The 18,466-nt window shown below is 39.2% G+C and overlaps 1 protein-coding gene across 3 annotated transcripts in view; it reads left to right on the forward strand.

The window, feature by feature from the left end:
* The window catches only part of LOC102003313 (chromosome unknown open reading frame, human C1orf21), a 130,641-nt gene that overhangs the window by 23,474 nt on the left and 88,701 nt on the right, over window positions 1–18,466 (forward strand). For all 3 annotated transcript variants that reach the window (XM_005375052.1, XM_005375054.2, XM_013521592.1), the window contains exon 2: window positions 8,329–8,423. In XM_005375052.1, the coding sequence (XP_005375109.1) occupies window positions 8,329–8,423 (95 nt within the window). The remainder of the gene's footprint in view (window positions 1–8,328; window positions 8,424–18,466) is intronic.

Below are 18,466 nucleotides of genomic sequence, written 5' to 3' on the forward strand. Positions count from 1 at the left end.
TATATTCTCCCCTATCCATGCTTGAAAACAGTAGGTTTTCTGATTTGTTTTTTTGATTTCAGAATATGTGCATATACATAATGAGACGTCTTGGGGATGGGACCCAAATCTAGACATGAGCTTCATTTCTTTCAGATAGGCATTGTACCTATCTGAAGGTAGTTTTATGAGATACCTTTAATAATTTTGTAAATGAAACAGTGTTTCATGATGTGGAATTTTCCACTTGTGGCCTCATGTTGGTACTTAAAAGTTTTGGATTTTGGAGCATTTTGAATTTTAGGCTTTTCAGAGAAAGGATGCTCAGAGTGTGTGTGTGTGTGTGGGGTCTTTTAAATACCTGATCTGAAAGGGGTTTATCTGTATGTTTAGGGAAAGGATGTATCTTGTGAGATGTACCATTCCTTCAGGTTTTGTAAAGGAAAAATGAAAGAGGTTTTTTTTTTTAAATCACAAGTTCACTTTAGTGCACATTTATGGAAACTCTAATGAGTACCTGGACTCTGAGTCAGCCTGCCTGGCTTCAAGGCCTGGCCAGCCACTGCTCAGACATGTGCAGCTAGAGGAGTGGATACTGTGTGCTTTGGTTTCCTTTCTCTGATGGAGAACTAGTGCTTCCTACTTCATAGCACTGTTGTGGTCATCACTGGGATACTGTATGTCAAGCTTTCAGAACTGGACCCAGAAGATTAAAAGGGCTTTCTAAATGATAGCCTTCATTTCTCCTCCTCTTACCTCTCTTCCTCTTCACCTCAGTGATTGATTTCATTGCTTGGTCTTAATGCTAAGAACTTATATCATAGTGGCAATTGTGTAGCAGCAGACTTTAAAACAAAGTTACCTTTTAAAATAACACGGTTTTGTAAAGTCGGTGCATTAATTACTGTGTATTGGAGACAACTTGAAGTTTTCTTCTGTTAGATGCCATGGTAGTGAAATTGCCACTTCAATGAAAGGCTTAAAACATTTACTTTTATTGTCCTATGAACCCTAACTTGGGGAGCATAAGGAGAGCATTTTTCCACTGATTAAGGCTCCAAAGTCTTGAAAAGACAGTTTTTCTGATAATATCTATGAAAGTTAGATGCTCTTACAACTTGCTCATATCTTTGTGGTTTATAAAATTTGTGCCAGTCTTCTCTGAATCCATTTATGTCTTATGACTATAATATCTCGTAATGAAACTATTTCCTGTGCTTCGTGGTTTTAAAAAAAAGAAAAACTGATGTGATAGTTAGGAGCCTAGCTCCACACTCAGAGCAGCCTAGGCTTGAACCCAGCTCTGCCGCCTGACCAGCCCACGGGGGACAGCCTTTCTGCAGCTGGAACGAGGAGTTAAATGCAGGACTGTTGGGGCTGATGGCAGGATTAAATCAAAACAGGGGAGAGGACAGACGCCTGGACAGGCTTTGATCTGGAGTGGTGTCAAGGGAAGCAGGATTCCTGCTGAAAATAGCAGAGAAGACTTAACTGACCTCAGCCTTTGCAAGAGTCCAGCAGTTACATGCTGCGTGAAGAACCTGCTCCATAGGAGAGTCAGAACAGAGCAGGCTCGTGAGGAATCAGATAAATCACTGTGTGACAGTCAGGCATGCCCCTGCCCCAAGCAGTCTGAATCCTCAGCCCAAATTCTGTGTCTTTTCTTTTATTATTACTACTACTACTACAGTGCTGGGGATTGAACCCAGGCCTTGCACATACCCAGCCCCGTTCTGTTTCTTCACAGAATTATTACTGTGTAGGACAGAAATTAAGCCTCTTCATCTTATGAAACCTTGCCCTGCAGAGCGCTTTCCTGAAGGCATCCAGGGTGGATCTGGGTCTGGTTGTGTCATTTGTCAGGACTTGTCAGAAGATGGATGTTCTTGGGCCCTTAATGACCAGGTAATAGTCTTTTGGTCACTGAATAATGAACCCCCAGTGAATGGAGGAAATGTGTCGTCTGGCCTCTGAGGTGATTGAGTGATTCAGGACAAGGCATGCAGGTCAAACTTAATTATTAAAGGTGCTATAGTGGGAGGATCCATCCTTGTGATCTTCCCAGTGGAACCCGAGCCCTGACTTCACCCTCTCCTTCTTGTAGCTGAGAGGATTTTTCATTTCTCCCTCTCACAAAAGGGATAAGGCTGTCAGAATGCTAATGACCACATTATCCAGAGGCCAGGCTAAGCAGCACAGAGATGGTCAGGGCAGCACCAAGGACAAAGTCTTAACCTGTGTCCAGGGCTTCAGTGTGTGGGCCCCATTAAGAATAGGCAGGGAGCTGGGCTTAGTGGTGCACACTCATAATGCCAGCACTCTGGGAAGCTGAGGCAGGAGGATTGCAAGTTTCAGCACAGCCTGGGTAACTTAGCAAGACCCTGTCTCAAAATAAAAACTAAAAAGGGGCTAGAATATAGCTCAGTGCAAAGGTCCTTGGTTCAATTCCAAATGGTGGTGGCGGGAGAGAGAGGGAGGACAAAGATTATGAAGAGAATTTTGCAAAGAAAGATGTACAGATGAATGATCAACACACAGGAAAAGTTATATCACTAGTAAATTTTAAAAGATCAAATTAAAAATAATTAGATAACTTTTGTATCCTTCAACTCACTGATTTCATATTTATAAAAAGGATAATAAACTTTATCACTGAGAGTGCACTAAAGTGGTTCTTACACCGTTATCTTAGTCATTTTGTGTTGTTTCAACAAAGTAACCTAGACTGAATAAATTACAAACAATAGAAATTTATTTCTCATAGTTCTAGAGTCTGGGAAGTTCAAGGTCAAAGTACTGGCATTTGATACCTGTGTTCTTGCTGTGTCCTAACATGGCAGAAGGCCAAGGTGGAAGGAAGAAAGGGATGAACTCATTTTATAAGCCCTATCGATCCCAGTCATGAGAGTAGAACCCTCATGCCCTAACCCCCCCCCACAAAGACCCCACTTCTTAAAATCATTACCATAGGAATTAAATTCAGCCAGTGTTTTGGAGGATGCACCATCATTCAAACCATAGCAACTACTAGGGCAGTAGTAAACACCACCACAGATCATTTTGTCTCCAATTTAAATGTAGAGAGGCATTGGTTTTCCTTAGTGAATAAGGATACAAAGGGTATATGAGAACTGCTGTCTTAATGACATTAACATATTTAGATTATAAGTTATCATATAATTTTTATACTACTTCTAGTAGAAATCAAATGGTTAGGTACTTCTCATGTCCAATCTCCACAAATTTAAAATCTAAAAACATAATTTTCATGCTTGATACCTCTGAACAACTCATTTTTTATCACTAGCAATGAATCAAATGATCTAATCTTCATATTATTTACCTTTATTAAGTTAATTTGAAACAAATTCTGGAACAAACAGATATTTTTTATTGCACGTGCCAAAGCCTTGTTTTTAAAATGGTCAGAACATTAAGATGAGGCAGTTCATAATTATCCTAGAGATTACTTAATAATTCTTATTACATTGGAACTGACCAGATCACTTTCTACAAGTGAGGTCAGAGTACTGTAATTATCATTAAGAGACTGCCTGACCTAGGGAATTGACATGGTATATGAGTTTTCTCAACTGAGGGTCTACTTTATGCATAAGATTGTTCCAAAGTTAGAATCATCCTAGTGAACCATAGCAGTAAAATGGGATCCGTCTGTGCGTGCTGAGGAATGTGCCATCTCCAAATAATTTGTTTTCTTTGAGCCCTGCTTCTTGGCCTCCTCCATTCACGTCCCCACATTGCCCAGCACAGCATGTGCACCCAGGCCAGACAGGTGGATGCTTTCTAGACGAGGACTGAGTAGAAGGGAACTGGGTTTGAATACGCTGATATGATCAAAGCCTTCCCTATTCTCTACTCCGTAGTGCCTCTACAAATAGACTTCTGTGCAGGCCAACAAACATTAGTCACTGAGCTATTACTACAAAAACGAGAGACGTAAAACTGTATTTTGGTGATCAGGATGATAGGAAAGACAAGTTTAAAAGCATAGCACAATGATACATGGGTTTAAGTATGTGGGCTCTGAAATCAAATCGCCTGGGTTTTCATCCCCACTCAAGCTGTTTGAAATGAGAGAGGGAGAGAAGAAAAAAGTATATGAGAGATTTTTAGCTGAAAATTTTCCAAATTTGATCAAAAGCAGCATCCCACTGGATCAAGGAAACTCAGCAACCCCCAAAAGCCTAGGGACGGGGTGTAACGGGCTTGTCCAGAGGTGACTGTTGCCATAAGTACCTGCAGACTTGCAGTTCGCACTCTCATCCCTAGCCTCCACTATTTCCACTTATGTGTACCCCTTTACAAGTACACTGATTAGAGACTCCTACTTTAGCAAGAGTTAACTTTTGATTGGGAAAAAGAGAAAATCTGAGAAACAGACATTTGAGAAATGCTGTTGGAGCTGTGCCCTAGTGGAACTGGACCGCAGAGGCAAGGGGAGAGGGTAGGAAAGCTGAAGAATGCGTTGGAGGCTGAAGGAGTGGTTACATGGAGATTTAGGACCAGCAGAGATGAGGAAGTTGTCTGACACAAAGACAAACTTTGTTTAAAACATTGACCAAGGGCAAGACTTCCATCCAGGAGAGGACGGGGGAATATTTCCTTTCCTGTTCTCTCTCTGACTGAATCACAAGACTACCTCTTCCAAGACCCGGCACCAGGGTTGTTATACTCTAAATGACACATCTGAGTGCTGTAAAACGGGTTTTATGGCAGTAATTTAGAAAGAAAATCATCTCTCCTTAAGCGCTTTGAAGTACAAAGCATTCGAATGTTGGAGTTTTTGCTGTGTTTTTATTTATTCTCAAGTTCACTCATTGTTAGAAAATACCAGTAGCTTAATTCCCAAGTAGATCTTTGACTCCCAAATTTCCCCCTCTGAATGGTTGAGTCATTGAGCTCTCTGTGTGTCTACTACCAATGGGCAGCTCATTGGCCCTATTCAGCCTCTCCCAAGCTTTGGCAATGGGAGGTCTGTTACAGAGTTACATTTATAATGAACAGAATTGACTTTAAAAGGAACCAAGCAGAGGAGATAGGTGCTGGATGCATTTATAATGCCCAGATCATTAAACAGATGTACCCAGTAGATGGGCCAGAGAAAGAAAGGCAGTCGAACTCTGTAAATGCTACCCTAGGATAAGGACAGACCTTAGAGTTTTCCAGAATGGTGAAAATCTGAATCTTCTTTGTCACTTTCGTACCTAGTCTTTTTTGGATCCGTAACAGCCACCAACCAATCCCAGCCCCTCTCTGCTATAATCTCAGGGTAAATGCTAAAAATATTACCCAGGCTTCATTTTTACCCCAGATCTATTTTGACTAGCACTGCCTGCAACTGTTTACACGGAGGGAACAGGGAGTCAGCCTACTGTTCCTGACATGCATTTTAATAAAGCACCTGACGAGTTCAGCAGGAAGGAAAGAAACACTGTGCACAGGTGTGAGGAAGCCAGAGAAAGGTGGATCCTGTGTCTCCCCTGTCTTGCTCCCAGTCCTCTGGCTTGGAAGTGCCTCCCTGCCTCCAGCTTGAGCTCTGAGAACGGGGCCTCGGGTTCCAAATTAATCCCCCTGTGCCTCCAGTGTAAGGAAATCTGTCATAACCCAAATGCTGCCTTCCCCCTCACAGAAGGCTGTTGAGAAGGGCTGTTCCCGGCTGCATCTCCATGGAAATGTGTGACACGTTTGTTGATGAGTTGCCTGTCTCCAGATGGACATCTTCATTCCCAGCACCAGCCTTTGACAGACCGTTTTTAAGTGTTTGCTTTGTACAAATTGCAGCTTGTCTGAGGGTCTTGCTTGCTTTTTTGTTTTATGCCATGGTGGATTTTGCGCAGTGTGTTGTGTAAGTAGTAATGATAGGTCTGGCTTTGTAGTCTTGGCTGTTTGTTTCTCCTTCCTTTGGATGCAGTCAGATTGTGTTCCTTTAACACCGCCTGCCTTGGCCAGCCAGCCGGGGTTGTTAATGACATGTTAAAACCTATGTGCTTTCTAAATTGGTGGAGATTCTGTCTTGATTGAAAAAAAGGAAAAAGAAAAAAATTTGGAGTAATGCTTTTGGAATAATGCTGCTTTGAAAGTCACATTGCCAGGAGCTTTTCCATTTCCTTGGAGAAAAATACTAGAAAAATATTAATAGTTTGTTCATTGCTTTCAATTCATTGTGTTCCCTGGAGGGATAAGAAAATGAAGACAAGAGTATTGCCAGGGTGCTCTGAGGGCATCTACACTGGCCTGTGGCCTGGTAGACAGGAGAGGGCAGTGAGCCAGGGAGAGTAGGTCCTCTCTAAAGGGCAGAGACCTCTTGCTATGCAGGGTGCAGAGGACCATCTGGGTCTTTCAGAAAGATTCTGCTCAGGTCCTAAATTATCATGTGCTCTTTCTCATCCTTTCATGTGTGGGTTGGATCCTATAGACAAAGAATCCACTGGAACTGTGATATACCTGTATATCATATATGTATGATATATGAGCTTTACTTGTATCTTATATATACTAGAGATGACATGTATGCTACTTATATTTAAATAATCAGAGATGCACCAGAAGCAACTAGGATCACAATTACATTCAGTTATTAAATGTTAGTAATTATCTAGAAGAGCCATGATTTATAATATTAATGTCCCAAACTGAAGTTGGGAGGCCAACTTTTAATTTTTTATTTTTCATCTTTATTTTTATATCTCTATATTGTATTGGAGGTATAATTTGTGTCTTTTCTTTTTTAACTAACAGTTGTTTTCCTGCTTCTGAATAAATAATCCTTAATTAAATGTGTTGATAATATTAATCTATTTACATTTTTCTCTTCTGAATACCAAATTGAATTGTGGAAAAATTTTATGTTGTAGTTGTGGATCAGAATCCATCGATTAATTTAATACACTTAGGACTTTGAATTCCTAAAGGTCTTATTACTGTAATCTCACACCAGTCTCCCAATTTTCTTTTAGAAAAAAAGCAGAATTAATACCTACTTTGACTTATCAGGTGGAAAAAAATAATTGGCTTAGCCTTGAACATGGAGTCTTTATGCAGAGATATGCAAATGTATTACCTTCATAAAAATGATAATTTTGAGAAACCTTTTAACAGCATAATTACATGGATAACTGTTACTATAACAAGTATCTTAAGGAGTAGTGTGTTAAGTAGTGTGAAGACACATGAAACTACATTAGAAGATGGTATTATATATAATAAAACAAGAAGCTCTATAAGAATATAGTCATTATACCCAATTAGTTGTAGATAACAGGAAAATAATTACAACTTATTAAAAGGAAATATGAACTTTCTTAGTGATAGACAACTGTTCTTCATAGTTAGACCCATACTGTATGCTAGGCAATTGTGAGATTGTTGGATGGTGAATTTTTTCCCCCACAGATTAAACTAAAAATGACTCAAATCCATGCTTTTTTTGTTTTATTTTGTTTTTTGACAGAGTCCCACTATGTAGCCCAGGCTGGCCTCAAACTCACAACAGTCCTTTTGCCAGCAGAGGGCTGGGATTACAGGCAGGCACCACCATGCCCAGCTTCACACCAATGTTTGAACTTAGCCCAAGTCATTTCCTGTTGACAGGAATATGAAGAAAGTATCATCGTCATCCTGGAGAAGCACTTTAGCTGTGAACTTTCCCGAATTTGTCCAATGATGGGCATTGATAGTGGGGTTTATGTCCTCTCTTTGGCTGTTGGAAAGTCTAGGTCCCATCCACAGCCCTCTACACTCTCCAACCTTGAAAGATAGACTTACTTATTAGATCAGTAGATATTATGACTCAATATGACTGTGACTTTGCAGAGAAATTGAAGTATTTATGTGTATAAATGAGAAATATATGAAGTAATTGCAGAATGCTCAAATTTAGCATAAGGCTCATCAAAAGAAAACTTTCATTTCTCATTTGTTGATGCCTATTTATCTGTAGAACTCCTTAGTCATAAGTAGTACTTCATTTTTCTAAAAGAAGAAATGAAAGCATGTACGTACTTAGGCCGTTATGTGATGGGTTCCTGTGTGTGTGTATTCCAAGTGGTCTTTAGACACAGAGTAACTTGTTTTCTGTAAGAACCAGGCAGTGACACCTTCATTAGCTCATCTGTGATGCTGAGCTTCTTCCAGCACACAGAGGAGCATACCTGCTCAAAGGGTCCAAGGTGTCGGGTTAAGCTTCTCTCTCACTGTTCTACGTGAACCACATAGAACGACCTTAATGGAAAGGTGCTAACAAATTACCCTATTTGGCTCTTATAACTGAGACTTTTCTATCATTGAGGAAAAAAATTTTTAAATGTGATTTCTTTTTCTGGCACTCAGATGAGTATAGGATCAAACCAGTGGAAGAGGTCAAATACATGAAAAATGGGGCCGAAGAGGAGCAGAAAATAGCAGCCAGGAACCAAGAAAACTTGGTAAGAATTGAACTTCTCATTTAACAATAAATTTTGGTGACACCGTTGTAATAGAATCTGTACTGCATGTTTAAACAGCAACTTACACACTGGCACAAGATTTCTTGAAAATGCTGCCACTATTTATAGCTTGCCTGGAAGCTGCACCATTCCTCCTATATCCTGTTTGTTTCTGAATAAGCCACTCTTTCATCTAGATAGAGCATGCTCCAGGGAAAATGCAGCAAAATTATTAATGTTTTAAAAGACCTAAATTTGGGGGTAGGGTAAAGCATGACGTAGGATTGAGATTGAGAATGTTTTTCCCCTTCCACCTCTTTTAACTCTTATCCAGGTCAGGATGAATGGAAAAGTTTAATTATTTTAGGCATGCACTATTGAGGAAGTTGCCTTTCAAAGGAAAATAATGTACTTTCAAGGTAGGTCTCTATCCAAAGAGTTAGTACTTTGCATTTACAATGTTAAAAGTGTTGTAGGTTTTGACTTAGTGTGAGATATGCAGTGATATGAAATGTCATAATATGAAATAGGAAGTTAAGAAACTTTTAAAAATATGCATCAGTATAGACATTATACTTCATTTTTCATCGTCTCTGTAGAAATATCTAGCTAATTTGCAAATTAGATGATTTCGTAGAAGTTACAAATTGTGAAGATATGCGTTTTATTCAGTTGTATTGGAGCAAAATGATCTTTGTTTATATTTGGCATATAGTATATTCTTTGACTATTTGCTTTCTGTCATGACTGTGTGTTTTCAAGAAGTCTGCAGTATTACAAAATATTTTCATTTCATTCAAGCTCTCCTTTCTCTCTTATGTGCTCTGTTTTTATTTTAATGATTTTTGCTATCACTGAGGGATTTGGCAGAATATTAACCAGTACCCATGAGTATTTTGGGCTATCACTTTCCATGATGTTATTGGGATTATTAGTCTAATTTTTATGCTTTATTCATAATACTGATGTACCAACTACTAAATATTTTAGATCATTTTTTTAAATGAAAATACTCTAGATAATGAAATGTTACTTCATAAATCAGATTTGGTTTTTGAAGTATAATTTCAGTGACAGTCATCATAGCTATATAATTATATATTTTAAGAACACTTAAATTTAGCTATGATTAAATAGTAAAAGTTAATGCTATCAGATTTCATATATAATTTTTTTTTAATGTTTGGATAAATCAATGACCTGAGCAGATAAAATATCTGCTAACAGATTTTGGCCTGCTTGACACAGTTTCAGCTTGAGTTATAAATGTCATCTTAATAATATGGCCATTGGAGGTTGCAGAGATACTGGCTTCTTGGATCTGATTGGTGCTGTGCATGTGAATGTCGCATAATTATATCTCAGGACTCCTAAAAGAAGAAACACCTTCCATCACCTTTTCCCTCAATGTGCTTTCTTCCTGTTTAGCACCACTACAATTTTTTCCTTCAATTTAGTGCAGTTGTGCAATCTGTCAACTATGTGCTAGTGTATTGTTTGTCAACACTGTGGTCAGAATTAGCATTGGAGCCTTTCTGTGGATACTGAATGGAGACTGGAAAAAGAGGAAAAGCTTGTGGTCGTTCTTTCCTGCATGTTACCTGTGACAACTCCCACTTCTTTACCAGCCAGTCAGGGTCCAGGCCATTGATGATTTTTCAGTTACGTGAAGGTTTGCTTGGGGAGTGACAACTAAGTGGTTATCTTTGATTTTGAAATTACCAGCCTGCTTTCTGAAATTGAAAGTGACTTTCAGCTATATAGTAGTATAGGTTCTTTGTTACCTACAATATCCTTTGGGGTGCATGATCAACTATTGGCTATCCATGTTGTTTTAAAAAAACTAATAGCCTCCTAAACTTAAAGTTTACACTGGAAGGTGGGTGAAATAGATTTAACACTTCTTTATTTTCACCGTCTTTAAGACAATCTGTGAGTTTAGAAGTTTTTATCTTTCAAACAGTGGTTCTCGGTTGTAAACGAGAGTGTTTTTTAAAAATACTTGTTAGCCACACGTGGTGGTACATTTGTTAGCCTCATTTGGGAGGCTCAGGCAGGAGGATTGCTGCAAGTTTGTGGCCAGCCTGGGCTGCATGGTGAATTCAAGGCCAGCCTGGGCTATATAGCAAGACACTGTCTCAAAAAATAAAAAAATAAAATATAAAAAGATTTGTTTACTCACTGTTGAAATTAAGGGGCTCAGCATACTCAGTGAAGGCCATATGGCATGATGGTGAAGACTTTGGGCTCTGGAGGCAGAAACTGCCTGGGTTGAAATCTCAGCTCTGCCAGTTGTTCATTGCAGGATCAATTTACTTCACTTCTTTAAATGTACTATGCATAAAAATGGGGGGGAAACAGTGCCTTCTTCCACTGTTGTGTTACTTAAGAAAATGGTTAAGACTCTGAGTGCAGCACATAATAGAAGTATTTGCAAGAGCTAGGCATTGTCAGTCAACAAAAGAAAAGAATAAAGAATGTTATAGATCAGTTTCTTTTTCCTTTATGGTAATTTATGAGAGATCTCTAAATGAACACTTTAGGTGAATGACAGTATTACATGTATTTTGGGAAACCTTGCTCTAGAACTATGAAGTGATTTAAAAAGGATTCTTTGAATACCTTTTATGTAGAAGGCACTTACTAAGTATTGAAAGATACAAGGTGCTGCAACTCAAGCTTCTTAAGAAGCTTACAGTAAAGTTGAGAAAACAATTCAATTCAGCAAATATTCATTGATTATCTCTTGCATACAAGGCACTGTACTAGATTCTGCAGAGAAACAGAAAAAATAAGCCATCCCCCCACTTCAATGTGCTCAGGTTACTGTTGACGGGGATAATACCAAATGACTATAAATAAAACAGGCTAAGACTGAATTTCAAGAAGTAGTGTTGCTACAGGAAACGGAGATCACATCTCTTGAACTAGCAAGATGTCCTTCATGAATGAGCTGTCACATATGACGGCCCTTGAAGTAGGAAATGACCACAAATGCCCCAGGCAGAAGTGGCAGATAGAAAGCATAAAAGAAATACTGCTGTTTGACTGGGGAGTAATAGAGGAAAGAAGAAAGTATTAGTAGGGAATGAGTGAAAGAGCACAATTAAAATGTACACAGGGCAGCAGATAGAGCCTTAATGTCCAGCAGAGAAGTCTGAGATTAATGCACTAGATGAAAGGGAAGATTCAGATGTCTCTAGGTCGGGCAATGGCAGGATATTGTAATTCAGGGAAGTCTGTATGGCAGCAGCAGGTGTGATGTATATTGGCATAAGGAGCCAAGACAGAACTCTTGTCATAATAGTTTTAGTAAGAGGCAGGGCGCCCGAACCAAGGTGATGGCAGGGAAAAATAGGAAAGACTTGGGTAAAGTTGCAGAGGTCAAAACAGTAGGACTTGACAGCTCATTAGATGTTAAAAGAAGGCAAAGGCATTAAGAGATAATGGTGATGCCATTACCCTGACCACCTGGAAACACAATGGATTTGTGGCAATGAAAGTAAGGCCTGAATGACCTCAGTGAAATGGTGAAATCAGTAGGAAGATTGTGCTTGATGAAAATGTAATGTGCTTATTCATTCATGATTCATTTTTGTCCACCCTTAAAAAGGTCATACTGTGGTACACTAACAAGCCATGATACAATGTACTGAGTACATAAAACACTGGTGACTTCCAGATTCTTATGCTCTGTAAGAATTGGGGGACACAAAAGCACAGGACACCTAACTCCCACCTTTGTGAGCTCCCTTTCTTTTAGGAGACAGAAGGTTTGTGGCCTAAATGACCACAATTCAAGGTGCAGTGTGAAAGTCAGGGTTGGTTTTCAGCAAGCAAAGCTTCAGGAACTTGTAGAACACCCATGTAGAAACATCCAGCAGAAGGATGGGAAGGATGGTGTGGGGATCAGTAGCTGGGGACACGTCATGTACTCGATATGTTCTTGCTGCCTAAGTAAATGAGTTATCCGAGCTGGGCCTGCAGGTGTACTTCGGATTGGGTTGGCCACTTTGAGTACATGAGAGAGCCAAAAGGGACAGGAGTCAAAGAGTGCGTCCTGGGACACTGAGACCCACTTCAGGACCCACCCTGTGTGGTCTGTACTCATGTGCGGTTTGCGTTTATCCCTTCCACTGCCCTCTGCTCACAGTATCCCTCCACGCTGGTGATCCTTCGCTTTTTCTGAGCCCTGGACTTGCATGGTCAGAGCCCAGCCTGGAACCTGCCTTCATCATTCCTACTCTACCCTTTAATTTTTGCCTGGTTTACTCTTACTTGGCTTTGAGACTGCAGCTAATTGTTTCTATCTGAGAGAAGCCTCTGCAGACCTCATCAGTTCTGTTTGTTCTCCTTTGTTCTCTCTGATTACATTTGTGGTCTCCTATATAGTATGCAGCACAACTGTTTTGTAACAAATGTGAATAATTTGCATCAGACGCATTCCTCTCTTAGACTATTAGCTCCAGATGCTAAAAATCTTATTTTTTGGCATGTAAGTTAAGTATGTAGCACCTAATAGTACAGTACATAGCACTTAGTAGTTGTTCAATAAATATTTAAGACTTCCAGTAAGTTGAGGCCTTTGGCTGCCATTCCTGTGGCTAGAGATCATGCTGGATTTCTGAAGCGGATGATGAATCATTTCTGTGTTAGTCATTTATACATTCTCAATTTGAAGATATGCATTTATTCCAGTTTTCATTATTGTTTGACATCCATGTATCTCACTTTAGCATCTTTCAGACTTTAATTCTTTCTTAAGGGAGGTAGTATAAAGAAGGGTTGACTTATATTTTGATAAAAAAAGATGATATATCTGTAAACCATAAGTTCATAATTTCTTTATCACTTAGGCCAGATATCTAAAGCTTCTAGACTCTGAATTCTTCATCTGGAACCTGAGAATCACCATATTATTAGAGTATTAGAAGAAAATATTTAATATGGGGATATGTTTAGCATTTTAGCAAAAAGAGACTTCCTTAACAAAGACATAGAAAACAAAAGCTACAAAGGAAACTCTCATGACATCAACGTTAAATACTTTTGCAAAGCAAAATAACTGAAGAGTAATAGATGGAAAAATCCTGGAGAAAATATTTATGATCAATAAAAGATGAATTATTATCCAGAGCTTCCGAAGTACACTTTTAATAACTAAGAAGACATAATTCATTAGGAAGTAGGTAAATGATGGTTCACAGTAGAAGATATTGAAAACTAGGCATATGGAAATACGTTCCGCATCGCTAGGGCACACTTTTCCCACCAGCTCTCTGCAGGTCTCCACAGCTCACTCCCTCCCCCTCTCCACCTCTCCCCCCTCCCCCACTCTCCCTCTCTCCCTGAAAGACTCTGACTGCAGCCAGAGCCATTGAATGGCTGGGGGTACTCTCTGGAACACTTCTGTGCTTTTCCTCACACAGTTAATTTTGTCTTTTCCAAGAGCTGATGTGTCCATTCCCAAACCAGTTTATACTGACTGAGTGTCTTTCTAATTAGGTAATTTAGTTAAATAATGTGCAAACCAATGAAATACGTGAAAACCAATGAAAGCGTGAAAAGAGCTGTTTCAGTGAAAATTCATTTGAATGGTTTTGCACAGTCTTGATGAAGGCAAGTTACTAAAAGTTTGTTGCTAAATTAAATTATGTACTCAGATTATTTTACAATGTCTTTACAATCTTACTTAAAAAACAGAAACAAGGAATCTCAGATAAGTGTGGTCAGTATAGGTGGTACAAGTGAAACCCTGTGTCTTAGTTACTTTTTTCTTGTTGCTGAGACAAATTACCAATGCCCAAAATTAAGGAAGGAAAGGTTTATTTAGCTCAGTTGATGCAGATTTCAGTCCATACTCTGCTGGCTCCAAGGCAGGGTGGAGTGAAACAGTGAAAGCAGCAAGAGCAAAAGGAAGATGAACAGAAAGAGCAAGCCTCTTCCCCTCCCTTATATTGCATGCAGGCTGCCTGCCCCAGAGTGGGTGTAGCACTCACACCCATAATGCCAGCATTGGACCATGAATCAAGCACAGACTCTAAAAGCTGCCCCCCTGACTGCATGGGGCTTTGGGGGAACATCAAGACACAAATCATAACACCCTGTAATTATTTTTTTTTTAATTTTTTATTTTAAAGAGTACAAGAAGGATAACATAATAATGGGGGGGGCTTACCAAATTACAAAGTGGTAGGAAATTGTCTGTGGTTGTTGTTTTACATATTGTTATCTACAAGATAGTTTCTCAGGAAAACAAATAGACAAATAATAGTGAGTTACAGACAAAAGGGGCAGGAGATTATCAATAGTTGTTGTACTATACTTTCCCTATAATTATTGATTCCTTACTGAAAGGAGAAGCCTTTTGCCTGTGTCAAAAGGTGGGTAAAGAAATGCACATCTGTGTATTTTAAAATAAATTAATTTATTCTAAGTGTATATAAACATATTATGTTACACTGCTTATCTCACTGTATTATTAATTACCACTCTGGGTAATGTTGCCTAATACAGCTTTTATTATAATCATGGAAATGCAAATTGAAACGCAGTCTCATTTTATACTTGTTATATTGGCAAAGACTTGAAGTTTGATTAATGTCAGATTTTGGCACAGTTGTAGGAAAATGTGTATTCATGTACAAGTGGTACACATCACAGAGGACTGTTTAGCAGTATCTGTGAACATTTTAGCATGCATAGCCATGGCCCAGCACTTTCAAATCTTGCTATTCACTCAAGTAGTTGCCCATGTTTCATGAAGAAGCTTGCATTAGACTTTTACTCCAGCACTGTTCAGTGAAAAATTCAAACAACCTTTGTGCTTGACCACAGGAGAATAGTGTAGTTGGATCATATTAGGCTGTGATTGAGTGAGTTGAACTATACAAACTGTCATGGGGAAATCATGAGAACTGTGAATTGATATGTGTAGCACAATGCCACTTAAGCTTTTTTAATGAAGCTAAACACAAGTTCTCTATATTTTCCATGTTATCTATATATGTGCAGATTTGTAGATAAAACCAGGATATATATGTTCCAGACTACCACCAGTTGATTGCTCAGTTGACAGGGAGCTTACATATATTGAAGCTCAATTTTCTGCTCTGTAAAATGGGGACAATAATTGAGCCCTCCAAAGTGGGAAGTTGTAAAGATTAAATAAGATACTAACACTTGTAGTGTTAGTATCCTCTTGTAGGAGGATGGCTCCCGGCATAGATCGTGCCATTGTTGGCTCTGGTTACTTCCATTAGTGGAGTTGTATTGTGCAGGAGCAAATGAGAAACAATGGGGTGTGTGGTCAAAGGAGATTTTTATCCTTAACCTTAATGTTTTACATTTTGACTTAAAATGATTTGTTAATATCAAAGCAGGGGACAAAATTCCAGTTCTGACTACCCTGGAATCTGTAAGTAGGGTTATGACATCATCTTATTATCTTGAATAAATATCCTTAGGTTGATGTACGATTAATGGATGAGGACTGTTTGCAGGCAGCCAGAAAGAAACCCAGGGGTCATTAAGCTTCTCTTATGTAGGTTAATAGTGTTGCACATAAATGATTTAAAAGTACATTACTCTAGAATTGGCCAGATTCCTTCTCCTTGACCTCTCCAAGTAAGTGCTTGACAAGTAAAGTCCATTCTGGATATAGGTGAAGTCTTCCTTGTTACCGTTTAACAAGGTATTATCTCATTTTTCATACTTAACATTTATAATTCTCAAGACATCCTCCTACAAGAGTTACTAACTCACTGGATGGTTTTTGTTTTGTTGTTGCTGTTTTCCTAGATTTACATGTATTATATTGGGTTTTGAGTCACTGTTCTCAGATATATTTGCATAAGTTAGATGATTCTCTCCTCTCAGATGACATAACATGTTTGATTGAGCTTTTGATTTCTATCTCATCCATAGAGTTGAAGGCTGATTTAAAACATCCTTGCCAAGTCACCAATTCCCAAGTGCAGTCAAATGACTAAATACCGTTGTTACCGTTTAACAAGGTATTAGCTCATTTTTCATAATTAACGTTTATAATTCTCAAGACAAGTTTTAAACACAGTGTTCTAACATGCTGCAGCACAACAGGAGAGTGGAGTGAGGTTTTAGGTGTGGCTCAGTTCTCCTTCAACCTGGTGAGTGTGTGAGAGCTTCTGTACTTACCGCCAGTCCATTAAATTTCCAATAAATGTCAGGACGTCTGATGTAAAACTGAAGATGTAGAGAATGCTCTAGAAACACACAAGAACTCCCTTTGCAGCAGTGGCGTGTAGCTGGTGAAACTAGAAAGTGGCCTTACCCATAGGATATGCCATGGCTGAAGCCATCCCATCTGAGGGGTTCATGTTCTTCCAAGCACTGGATGGGTTGATAGGCAAAGACAGACCAGAGAGTTTTCTGTAATTCCATTCAGGACCTGCTGGTCAGTAGGAAAGGTAGGTGCTCCATCACTCTAATTACTAAAGTATACCTTGTCAGGAATAAAAGATATGTGAACAAACACTGGAAACTTTTAATCTCTCACAAAAAGTCTGTTATAATAAGCAATGTACATTCCCATCTAGATGTTCTCATAATTAGGAACTCTGTAAGAATCAGTTTGAACCTTCTTTTTAACATACTACCATGTTTACTTTTCCTGTGACTCTGAGAGCAGCTGATATAAAAATGAATTGGCCTTTTTGTTTAAAGATCACAGCCATGACTATTTACCTTTTTGAGTGCCTGTCCTCAAATGCAAGGCCAAGAATTAGTTTTAGAAATTACATAATGAAAAAGACTGACTGAATTGTCCCATTTTCCCAAGTGCTTCTAAATATTCCTAGCACTTTTGAGAATAAGGTAAAATAAACTGACAAGAGTAAAGCTTGTATTAACAGACAAAGGTGAAGTTTTAGGAAGCTTTTCTCTCCCCTCCCTCTTCTCAGGTACTGATTGGATGTGAGCTCAGCCTGAGGCTATGGTGCATGGTTGAGACTGGGGGGTCTAGACTTCAAGGAGATACTTCTTGGTTTGGGAACTTCCAGAGGACTGTGGAGTTCTCATAGTGAATAAAACTGAAAAAACAAAGTGAGGATAAAAAGATGTTCTGGGTCTCTGATTTAGAAAGGTATTCCTCTTTTTTGAGGAGGAGGGGCTATCCAGGAATCAAACTGAGGACCTGGCACTTGCCAGGCAGGCACTTGTGCTGCTGGGCTACATCCCCAGCCCAGTATTCCCTTTCTTAGAACAGAACATAAATACCATTCTCGCGCCACACTCATCCCCAGTGATCCCCTAATTCTAACTCAGAGACCACCTTCCTTCTTCTCTCCTGCATGATAGGAGGTTGACCTCAGTTTACAGTTCACTCAGATAATTAGAGGAATAACATCTTTGACACAGTTTCCCTAAGCACCTTAGCTTTTAACTGGAGAAGGGGCTCATGTAATTAGAGGACTTGGGCAGCATCCTTCTCTTCCATTATGTTTGTTCTGCATAGACGGAAAAAGCTGAAAGAACGGTACCTCTTCATTGATCTTGGAAGATTTTCTTTTTCCAGCTAGCCCTTTAGCGTTACTTGAGCCAAGCACATTCAAGGTCTTAGAGATTATTCTGGCACTGTGGTCATTTGTTTTAGAGTAGAACAGGAGTAGAGTTTAATTCTGTAAGGACAAGGGATTTGTTAAATCAGCCTTCTGTGTTTCAAGTGTTGAGCAAAGATCTTGATTCAGGAACAGAACATTATGAGAATAAAACAGTACACACAAAAGTGCTTTGTACACATAAAGCCCAACACAAATTATCAGTGGTTGTTGTTATAGCTTGTCAAAGGGGCCCCTGGATTCATTCCTGTTAGTATTTCATGGCAGAAACAAAGATAAGGCACAGCATACTTCTCGTTCTAATAAGCATTTAATACCTACTTCCCGTGAAGAAAGAGCTCTGTCATTGGAGTGCTCTTCAGTCTTCATGAAGAGTGCATAAACAGAAATTAAAATGAGTGAAAAGTGGGACCTTTCCCTCTCCCTCTCCCTCTCCCTCTCCCTCTC

The sequence above is a fragment of the Chinchilla lanigera genome, unplaced genomic scaffold, assembly GCF_000276665.1.
Source record: "Chinchilla lanigera isolate Chin_1 unplaced genomic scaffold, ChiLan1.0 scaffold00005, whole genome shotgun sequence".
NCBI lineage: Eukaryota > Metazoa > Chordata > Mammalia > Rodentia > Chinchillidae > Chinchilla > Chinchilla lanigera.